This window comes from Neolamprologus brichardi, chromosome 17 (assembly GCF_056152115.1).
Source record: "Neolamprologus brichardi isolate AB-2024 chromosome 17, ASM5615211v1, whole genome shotgun sequence".
NCBI classification, from domain to species: domain Eukaryota; kingdom Metazoa; phylum Chordata; class Actinopteri; order Cichliformes; family Cichlidae; genus Neolamprologus; species Neolamprologus brichardi.
In genome coordinates, this window is record NC_142120.1 from 23,166,492 (window position 1) to 23,177,909 (window position 11,418).

The following is an 11,418-nucleotide window of genomic DNA, read 5'->3' on the forward strand; positions in this document are numbered from 1 at the left end:
AGACGTAAACACAAAGCGCGGACACGCAGATCAGAATCAGTGAGATGTGACTTTCACTCTCACCCAGCGGCATGGACACGATGGGGGCTGAAAGCCGACAGCTCACTGATTCTGATGTTTCGGCGGGTCCGCGCTTTGTGTTTACGCCCTTTTTGCGCTGATTCTAAAGCTGTTAGTTTGATGTCTCTCCAAACAATATTGACCGAACCAGCAGCAAAAGAAGATCCAAACTACGCTTCACATAAACATCGTCATGAATTCTCTCTGACTTTTGCTGTTTTGCTTCTACCACGATAAAATCACACTTAATGCACAGCTCTCTCTCTCGCTGTACTTCAAGAACAGTTTCCTGTCTAAAAATCTGTTTTCTGCATTATTCGCACAAGTCTACCGTTGTTTACAGCGCTGTCGGACGCTGTTTTTTATCCCTTTTACTTACTTCTGAAAAAGCCTAATTTCTGCCATTCAATAGGCTTCTGAACAAATTTAAACTTTTTAAAATTATGCAAAAATGCAAAACGCTTAGCCGTGTCTCTAATAAAACCGCTGTAACTTCAGAGATGTTCATATGTTGATTAATGGTTTTCTTTCGTTTTTGATGTACTGCAGAATATTTTTATACAATCCCAGGCCAGGAAAATCACCTTCATGTTTTTTCTGTGTTTTATCTTCCATTACTTTGACACAAAGGCATCTGCTGTGATGCTCACACCTTTGATAAAGTCTTGTGTGTCAGCTTCCTTTTTATAGATACAAAAAATATGTAAATGTACTGATCTGAATTAGAATATTTCTGACTGTCTGAGGCAAAATTTCCCCGAATCGAATTGAATCGAATGGAATCAAATCGTGGATTGAATCGATTCGGGACCTTGTGAAGCGGAATCGAATCGATTCTACAAGTCAGTGACGATACCCAGCCCTAATCACTATACACCAGCCTGTGTGATCATCCACTTGCCAGTCGAAGAAGCCACGCCCCCTGATTTATAGAGGTGAGTTTAGGAACCATCCTCCCCCCTTGGAGTTGTTATAAAGGAGGAAATTATCTATAGAGACATGATGAGATTGTGTATCAGGTTTTAAGCATGTTTATTTCTGCTTTTGTTTCTGCTAAGTTTTAACATGGCAGTTTACGGACACTGACTCACTGCTGCTACTGCTAGACTTCAGAGGAACTGCAGGGATCTGTCTGTAATTACTCTCAGTGCCAGCAGGGGGAGCTTCAGGACTAAAGTTTAAATATTTGTGCTCTAACTTTCATAAAGTGAAAATATTCCAGAGGAATGTGTGATGGGTTGAGATCTATTAAGTCGAACTGCTCAGAGATTAAATTATTGATCTTGTTTTTGACCATATTGTTTCATTTGCTGACTTCCTGTCTCTCATTGTGACGTTAAATGTTGTGGAGAGGCTCTTGTTTGTTTTTCTTCACTCAGCTGATGATGGGCGGAACTGAACCACTCCCAGCACACAAAGCTCCCTACCCCTCCCGCCGGGCTGGCTCTCTGGTGACGACAGCACTTCCTGAATCACCTGGACAGGTGAATAGCTACGGTGTTGACCTACCTGTTGGGCTGTGACCTGCTACAGGATGAAAATAGACCTCACCGGCGGCCTTAGCGTTGAAGCTCAACATCTGTGTGAGTACTGGTTTCATTTGAGAGAGAACTTTAAGGGTTCGATTCCGCTGTTGGTTCCTGTGTGAGAGGTGAAGCTGAAGTGGCTGTAGTCATAATAAATCCCTCACTCAGTTTTAATCGCGCCGGTTCTTCCCGAGAATCACCGGAAATATCTTTCAGCCAAACTACGTTTAAATTTCTGCTGGTTTAACGTTTATTTTCTCCTCACTGTTTCACATGTGAAGTAAACACGTCAGGACCATTTACCTTTGACTGGGCTCAAAACAATTCCGTCCAGTTCATTAAAGAAGGATTAACATGTCTGTTAAAACATCTCCTCCTCTAGAGTTTGTATGCTTGTTTCTTTAAGGTTTGAGGATTTCTTATGTGTAGTCCAAAAAACTCATCGTCTGCCTGAAATCTGCAGCAATTTCATGTTATTTGCCAAAAAAAAAGACTGCTTGTATTGGTGTAATTGATTTTTGGCCTATGATATATGAAACATATGTCAAATATGTCCTTCAAATGATCTCAGGTTGTCTTGAGCCACCAACAACACTCTTGTTTTATCCAGCTAATAAGTCTCTTTGACATTAAAAGTGTGTTTTTTCAAGAGACAGTTGGTTAAGATGGCAGCAGATATAACGAAGTAGTTCAATAAAGATATTTTAAGTGGCCAAAAAGGACTGGATTGGTTATAAAGCAGGTACAATAACACAGGTTCATACTTACAACATAACTTAATATATAATTCATCTCTAAATCATGTTCTCTACAGTCTGTTTACCAATATAAGTAAAGACATTACACAAAAAAACAAACAAACATTGAAACATTGGAAATCACTTTGTTACAACACCTACTTCAGTTTCCTCCACCTCAGCTTCACAGAGAAACTAACACACCTCCCCTGTGAATAAAGCACAATCTGTGTTTGTAAGTGCAAAATGATTTTAAAAAAAGCTTCAGAGAATGTAATAAAGTAAGCCTGACAATAATATATTCTTTTTGTTTACTAATAACTGGATTCAAATCCATAAATCAACTGCTCGTTTGAAACTCTGATTGGCAGCAGCTCACTGATCAGTCTGCTCAATCTCATCTTTTTCTGGAGGCGATTAATCAGTCAATAGATCAGTTTGATGGAGAAGGTGATCAGTAGTACTTTGGGACTTTTACTTTTGAAGGACTCAGCGGTGTTTGTAACGCCACCCTGAAGTCATCGGATGAACATCGTTTTTTCTTCTCTGTAGACTGTAGACCCGATGAAAGGTAAAACCAAACAGTTGTGGATTAAGCTTACTTGTTGTTCCTAGAGTATTTAAAACTAGAATGGGAGGCAGAGCCTTCAGTTTTCAGGCCCCTCTTCTATGGAACCACCTTCCTGTTTGGATTCAGGAGACAGACACTATCTCTACTTCCAAAATTAGGCTTCAAACTTTCCTTTCTGCTAAAGCATACAGTTAGGGCTTGATCAGGTGACCCTGAATCCTCCCTTAGTTATACTGCAATAGGTGTAGGCTGCTGGTGGATTCCCATGATGCATTGAGTTTTTCTTCTTCAGTCACCTTTCTCGCTCACTATGTGTTAATAGAGCTCTCTGACTCTCTTCCACAGCATGTTTTTTGTCCTGTCTTTCACTGTATTTGATTTTGCACTGTAGAAATAAAACTGAATTGAATAAACTGAACTGAATTAAGCGTGAGTGAGTGTTTAAAGAAGCCTGCAACATTGCCACAGATATGATTTTAATATAAACGATGAAATGAAGACTCAGTTTGCTAATAACCAGATTAAAATCAGCGGCGCTGCATGAAGCTGAAACTCTGCTCACAAATGTTCTGGCTCATGTATCTGCAGACGGTTGAACCTCAGACAGCTGAAAGGAAGACGTCTCATTTCAGGATGAGTGACTCTATGAAGACTCAGCTGGTGAGCTCCATCCATCTGCAGGAGGTGGAACTGCAGGAGAAACCTGCCGACGACAAGCAGGACAGCAACAATAGCAACAATGGTGAGTCCGATAATCGATAATCAAACATCTGGACATGATGTGATGCCCTTGGAAACATTGGAGGGTCCTGTGAGGTCCTTTGAAACGTTTCCTAAAAAGGTTGTGATGTTATTGTGAATGAACCTGTCTGCAAAAACATCAGGAGAAGCACAGTAGGTTTCTGCCATGGGCAGGTTTTAACAGTCAGTTTTACTACAGAGACCTTCTTTGTACTTCATTTCAGTCCAGCTTTATTCCTAAAGCACTTAACAGCAGAAGTCACATGACGATGCTTTATTCTGAAAGGTAAAGACTCGAATTCCTGTTCAAAGAATTTCCTTTGAACAGGAAGAAACCTCCAACAGAACCAGGATCAGGCGTTCCTGATCAGGAGATATGACCCTGTTGTAGGGTCATATCAGTCCACCACAGAAGAACTAGTTCTCACCACCTCATTTCCCTCATTATGAAATTAAAGGTGTCTGTCACAGCGATTCTGAGCAAGAGGAAGTTGGTGATGTTAGCTGATGTATTGATTGATTCTTGCAGCAGATAAAACGTTTACAGTGGAGGATGCCGTGGAGAAAATCGGCTTTGGGCGTTTTCACATTCTGCTGTTTGTCATCATGGGCAGCTCCAATGTGAGTAATGTTTATGCTCAGCAGCAAAATACTCAGAGTATTTAAAATAATCAGGGTGCTCACTGTGTGTGTGTGTGCTCGTGTTTGTGCGCAGATCGTGGAGGCGATGGAGATCATGTTGTTAGCTGTGGTTTCTCCGGAGATTCGATGTGAGTGGCATCTGGAAGACTGGCAGGTGGCACTCGTCTCCACTGTGAGTCACAGCACACAGACTGATCTGCTGATAATTTATTGATTAGTCAATTAATTTGCGTCAACCAGTTAGGCTAAACCTCTGAACTCTCAGAGGGTAACCCTGACCTCAGTGGGGCTTTCTTTAGCATGGCTTGACTTTATATGGTCAGCAGCTCTGAACAGGTCTCACTGATCAATCACGTTCACAGTCAGCAGAGCAGCTTCTTGTGTCATTACATCAGAGGCGTGTGAGCACAGTAACGTGATGATTATATGAAAGTGCTGCAACACTTCTCTCTGTGTCCTCAGATGGTTTTTCTGGGCTTCATGGTTTGTGGAGTGTTGGGAGGATACATCGCCGACCGATACGGACGCTGGAAGGTCAGAAACAGCCGACACGCCAGGTCTCAGTTGGAGTCTGTGCACTGATTGGTTGACTGCTGGTGTGTGTTTGTGTGTGTGATCCAGGTCGTGTTCGGTGGCTTCGTGTGGAGTGCGTACTTCTCGCTGCTCACGTCATTTGCACCGTCGTACGGTTGGTTCATCTTCCTGCGTGCCATGGTGGGCTGCGGCGTCGCAGGAGTGTCGCAGGGGTCAGCTCACACACACAAACATTACGCTGAACATCCTGCAGTCTGATTGGCTGGATGGTGGTAAGCTTCAGTGGCTGCTCTAATTGAAAGCGTCTCTGTTCAGGTTTGTGCTGAAGACCGAGTTCATCCCGGCAAAGCATCGAGCCACCCTGCTGCCTCTGGCCACCGTGAGTTCATCCTTTCTTTGAGTTTCACTGGTTTCCACAAAAAATAAAGACGAGAAAGTCAGAATCATGTTGACCACAAAGTACTGCTCCATCTGGGAGACCTCACAGAGCGAAACATCACAGAGGTCCTAATGAGTGTCCACACAGGAAGCGATCATCAGCATCACTTTATCACTGACAGTTGGTCGCTATCAGACATTACAGGCTGAGGTTGCCTGGGTAACCCACCGCTGTATATCAGACAACAGTATTTGTGACTCCGTTGGTCGTTGCCTTTATTGCTTACCTGGAAGTTGATAAACGTTTTACTGAGGGCTCACCCACTTCCTGTCACCAGCTGTTATTTCACTCGCAGTTCCTTCCTTACTCTGCTCTAATCCTCATCTCTAAGGTCATGTTTTGGAAATCAGATATTGTGATAGCACAGAAGTTGAGAGGGTTCTAGTGCCCATTACTGAGGACCTCACAGGGTTAAATCCAGTGTTTTTATTTGACCTTCATAATAATCATGGGCAATAGCAGCTTGACGCAGATTTTATTACATGGAAAACTCAACATGCTCAGCATAAAAGATAAAAACATAAAACATGAGTAGGTGTATTATCTTTTTAAGGCAATACAATCAAAGAAACACGTGTCAGTGTATACACACAGTTATTAATCACAGTCTTGTGGAGATAATATTCTGTTTTTAAAGAGATGTGAGAAAGATAAAGTTTTAGATGGCCAGCAAATACAAAACATCACAAGGCGACAGCAGGAAAGCTCAGAGTCCATCTCTAAAACACGTACATGTATCATAAATCACAGATAATGGTCTGTTGCCAGCCTCATTTTAATGCTTAATACCCATCATGGAGAGAGCACAGCTCCATGGGTAACCGCTTCAGCTCACGTCACGTTGTTTGTTTGTCTTTCTCCCATGGGTTTTTTTTAAAGGCATCCTCAAACTCAGCTTAGTTACCTGTATGGTGTGATGTCATCAGTTCAGATCTCCCAGCATGCTTTGTGTTTGTGTGTCAGATATTCTGGATGCTGGGCTCCATGCTTATCATCATTCTGGGTATGCTGGTGGTTCCAACTTTGGGCTGGAGGTGGATGATTCGGATCTCTGTCACGCCCAGTATCATCCTCATCTTCCTCTTTAAGGTGAGATATGCCCCTCACCTGTCCACCCTAACCTGTGCAGCAGTGCTGTGATCATTAGATTAGAAATGAATTCACATATTAACATTCAGTGGGGCAAATTAAACGAAGAATGAAAGATACCTAGAGAGGTTTTCAAAGATGTTCTAGTCTTGCTGTAATAATTCACAGTTACTAAAAGAAGTGAGGGATGATTTGGAGGTTCTGAAGTAGTTTGTCAGGTTTTAGGTTGTTGGTTGTTAAACTAAAAGTGCCAAAAGGAGAGGGGTGAACAAAAAGAGAAGCGGAGTCACTAAACTAGTAGAAATCACATGAAGTGCCACTTAAAGCACAAGCTGGGGAAGACTAAGTTGCCACAATAATCTCATCAAGGCTGATGTGAGTTTCTGATTGGTGGATGTATTGAGGCTCGTGAACCCAGGCTGACTGCTGTTTCTGTATGTATTGATTCAAATCAGTTTATTCCTGAGTCGGCTCGTTACAACGTATCAGCAGGAAAGACTGATGCTGCCATGAAAACGCTGCACTGGATTGCTAAAATGAACCGAGCTTCTCTTCCGCCAGGACGACTCGTGGAGCCCGTTACGGTGCGTTAAGTGTAGTGAGTAAAACTTGAAATAAGTGTATTGATCTTCCTGAAAGTAGTTTGCTGAGAGCAAAACATTTTCAGCTTCTGAAAATGTTTTGCTGTCAAAATGATTAAAAATATTTCAAAATTGCTTTATCTTAAAGTTTATGATAACAGTCTACTGGAAAAACACTACACAGGGAAGTATGTGTAATTCACAGGGATGTCCTGATGGTGGCTCATAATATAAAGCAACTTGAGGTGATTGCCATTGTGATTTGGCGCCATATAAATAAAACTGTTGAACTGAGTTGAATCTGAGGGTATCACTAGATTCAGTCATAGGATATTTGGTGTGAATGTTCCTGTATCTTTCAGAGCGAAAGAGGCAGCTGGAGAATTCTGCTCAGCCCATCATTCAGGAGGACATCTGTACTGCTCTGGTACACATGGTAATGGTATTTTATTTTTTAGTGTTTTAATAAAAGCAGGCTACATAGCCGTCACAGTAAAAGGGCATCAAAGGAGCAAATTATCAGATAAAAGCAAAAGATCCAGTGAAAGCAAACTGGAGGTTTGCACAGGTTACATTTACAGACAGGAATAATCATGAAAAACTCAAACTGTCCAGCAGTTTTCTTCTTTAAGGAAACTAAATCAGAAAGTATGCATGCTTTATATTAAAACATAGTAAGGTATCAAAGGCATAGAGGAGAATACTGTATTATGTCTTCTGATTGGATGCCAAATAGGGAGATTTAAAGTACTAAGTTTATACAGACAAAAGTTTTCTATGAAGTGTTTCAAGCATTTCTGGAAACATTTTGTAGACAACTTAAAATGCTCCCAGCAGTTTCCCCCCCCCCCCCCCAATCATAAAGACATCCGAGGTTTGTAGAAGTCATTGAATGTGGTTGTTATACCCAGTATGTATAATCCTTCTTGGACCTGTTCAGGACCAACTTTCATTTGTTTCACTGTCAGGTTTGTGGCATCGTTTATATACTACGGCTCAGTACTGAGCAGTTCGGAGCTGTTGGAGAAGAACCTGTTGTGTGTGATCAATGCTGACAAAGAGCATCAGGTCAAACATCGCCATGAGGATGGACTGTGTTACTGCATCCCCTTTGGTTACAGTGACTACCAGACTCTGCTTATCAGCTGCCTCGGAGAGGTTGCATGTGAGTCATCGTCAGCGAAATGCGTTGAGAGAATTTTCAGTTCATCAATTTTTCAGCCACTCTTGCAGAATAATTCCTAAAACGTACTGCGAAGGTTTGCTGCTGTGCTGCTCCCGGATCAGGTCTACTCTGACTCCTCTCTTCTATCCTCGCAGTGGTCCCAGCAAACATCGCTCTGCTCAACGTGTTTGGACGCAAGATGACTCTGACCGTGCTGCAGCTGTTAGCAGCCTTTTTCTTTATGATACTCAACATTTGCTCCACTATGTAAGAGCCCCACAGACTGGACCCCCCTGACCGGGTCCAGGTGTATGATGTCATCTCATTAGAGCAGGCCAAGGTTTGTGATGTCATCTGGTCTGTTTTGGTCGTGCAGGTTTGGCTTCACGGTGCTGCTGTTTCTGCTGCGGTCTCTGGTCTCCATGAACTTTAATGTGGTTTACATCTACACAGCAGAGGTACGTTCACAGTCTGCTGGCTTCAACGGTGCATTTTTTAAGGACCGGGTCTGAGGTGACAGGTGTTTTGGTTTCTCAGGTGTACCCCACGGTGGCGCGCTCTCTGGGGATGGGTTTCTGTACGTCGTTCAGTCGCATCGGAGGAATGATCGCTCCGTTCATTGCTCAGGTGCGTTGGCTGTCCTGCTTAATGATCAGAGTTTTCAGGTTTTTGGTCCAGTCTATCATTGCTCTGCGTGTACTTCAGGTGCTGATGTCTCAGTCGGTGATTCTGGCTCTCTGTCCGTTCGCTGTGGCCTGTGTGCTCTGCGCTCTAGGAAACTTCCTGATGCCAATAGAAACCAAAGGACGAGCTCTGCTGGTGAGAATGTGATTTTGTATGAGCTTTGTTCTTTTTTCTTATGTCTAAATGCCGTGGTCTGACATGTTTGTTTGTTTGTTTGGATTTTTTCAGCAAAACTCCTGATGGTGTCTCAGAACAAACTGCTGCTCTTTGTTATTTCATTTTGGTTACATGTGTAAAGACTTTAAATATGATACTGACCTCAGGTGTTGCTGTGACTTCATTAACAGCTCAAAGGGAATGAATGTTTGTTAGCATCAGTGAAGAAAATCTTACATTGTTCAGGTTGTCAGGCCAGTTCTGAGCTGTTTCTCTGGTTTTTGTAGGATTATCTTTCACCTCCTCCTGCACTTCACATAAATCAGCTGTGACTTTATGCTTAAAAGATTCAACAATATAACAATGTAACATTATTTCTGGCTCTTTGTATGCAAAGAATAATAATTACCGTATATTTTATAAACATATCCAGAAGGTACAGGTACAGGTAGGCTCTAACAGTAATTCTGTATGCTCATTAATAAACTCCAACTATTGAACAAAGTGTTTGTGTGAGATAGTCTACCTGTGGATGTTTTTTTTTCTCCTTCATGCTACAGATGTCATGTTTTACTTTGATCATATAAAACTCTGAATTTAATGAGAACATCCTGTGAGTGCAGTGTAAATGATCTTCCTCTGGCTCTCATGTTTAGTATGAGTCTTTCTCTATTCTCAAGTACGGGAGTGCATCACAGGTCAGGCTAACATGACCGGGCTGGATACAATAAAATTATATCTAAACATTACTGTGTGTGTGTTTTCATTGAAAAATAATACATGAAAATATTTTATAAATTACTTTACCTGCACTATAGCAGTGCGCCTATATAAAGAGCCACCGGCGGGAAATAATCGCGGGAATAGTTTATGGTATCGGTGGTTCATCTGCTGAGTAAAAAGATAAGAAAAGGAAAATGGATCGGGTGCTTGTCGTAGTTGCTCCTGGCATTATGTACCTTAAGGCTGAAGAAGAAGAAGCGCAACTGAGAAGACTGATCCGGGAGAGAAGTGCCAGAATGAAGATGAGGGGGAGGAGACGTGCCTTGATGGCGTGCCTTCTTGACTCAGTACATTTTTAAAAATAACTAATAGCCGAGGCTGCCCGTCGCCTGGGGGACGTCGTATGGGAAGGTCACCGTATAATGATCTTCCCGGACTACTCAAAGTTGCTGAGTGAGAAGCGGAATAAGTTTAATGAGTGCAAGAAGCTTCTGCATAACAAACGTATTGGTTTCTCCTTAATTTACCCAGCAGTGCTTGTTGTGAAAGCTCCTCAGGGATCACGTCGCTTTGAGGACCATAAAAAAGCAATGACTTTCATTCGCCCCATGGTGTAAAACCGGTTTGTTTGCCTGTTTGTTTTTGTCGTTTTTTGTTGGGATTTTTTCCCTTCATCTGTCGCTTTTGTTTATTTTTCTGGGTAGTAATATTCTCCTGTTTTGTTTTTTGTTTGTTTGTTTTTGTTGTTGTTTTTTGTTTGTTTTTGTTTGTTTGTTTTTTCCTGGACCCCAAAGTACTGGAAAAGTTCGTGGCTCCAAAACTCCATTAATAAAACCTTATTAATGGAGTTTTGATTATGTTTAGAGAGAGATCAAAGGAGCTTGCAAAGAAACAGACACGTTTAGAGAGAGATACAAATGATTACGTGCTCGCTTCATTTTCGTATTAAGGACAATTCTGGAGGTTCGTGGACAAAAGGCATCAGCTTATTACAAAATGCTTTTATTAGCTTCCGATCCTAACACACTGTCCCTCAAAAGAACGTGGGAAATGGACTTAAATCTCAGCTTTACAGTGGAGGAATGGAATGGTTTCTTAGGAATCTGAAAAAAATGTCACGTGAACTGCGTTCAAGATTGGTTCAATTTAAGATTTTAAATAGAGTTTACTGGACACCCTCATGGTTGCACTAGCGACTGACGATGCATGCTGGAAGTGCCAGCAGGATACTGGCACACTTTTACATTTGCTTTGGGGATGCTCCAAAGTCCAAGATTATTGGATTCATATTCACACTGTGGTAGAGAAGGTTGTAGGCCAAGGGGTCCCATTTATGAACAGTCTTTATGTATTAGGAGACCCTTCAGCTTTGAGTCACTTACCCACTCCTCTTGCTCGTTGGGTACAAACGGCTATTATGCTGGGGAGGAAGCTGTTGGTGAAAGAGTGGAAGGCCTCATCGACTCCTACCTTCTCTCAATGGTATATTTCTCTGGGACAAGTGGCAGCTTATGAAAGATTATCATATAGGCTGCTAAATAGACTGGATGACTATAATGATAAATGGGCCAACTACCTTTCATATACAGGTCAGTAACGTATCCGGCTAAAGTAGTTAAGGTCGGACTAAATATGATAGCTGTAATTGGGTCTATGTGAAATATTGGCATCGTTGTGTATTTACGTTATTTTGGATTTTGTTTTTTTGCATGAGAATATGTATTGATTCTCAATTTGTTTTGTTGTTGTGACTGGGAATGTCCATTCTGT

The 11,418-nt window shown here is 41.8% G+C and overlaps 1 protein-coding gene across 2 annotated transcripts; it reads left to right on the forward strand.

Moving 5' to 3' along the window:
* The first annotated feature begins 1,515 nt into the window (after window positions 1–1,515).
* Window positions 1,516–9,655, forward strand: svopl (SVOP-like). 2 transcript variants are annotated; one of them, XM_087830388.1, is made up of 16 exons: window positions 1,516–1,643; window positions 3,483–3,636; window positions 4,165–4,256; window positions 4,351–4,449; window positions 4,740–4,811; window positions 4,899–5,023; window positions 5,127–5,190; window positions 6,214–6,339; window positions 6,795–6,923; window positions 7,283–7,356; window positions 7,889–8,085; window positions 8,241–8,352; window positions 8,462–8,543; window positions 8,623–8,712; window positions 8,791–8,904; window positions 8,998–9,655. In XM_087830388.1, exons 2-16 carry the CDS (start codon window positions 3,528–3,530, stop codon window positions 9,007–9,009), a joined length of 1,497 nt encoding a protein of 498 aa, XP_087686514.1. In that variant the 5' UTR covers window positions 1,516–1,643; window positions 3,483–3,527; the 3' UTR covers window positions 9,010–9,655. The 2 variants fall into 2 exon arrangements, with proteins under 2 accessions (XP_087686514.1, XP_087686515.1); XM_087830389.1 differs by having other exon boundaries at window positions 1,524–1,643; window positions 3,527–3,636.
* Window positions 9,656–11,418: the final 1,763 nt, after the last annotated feature.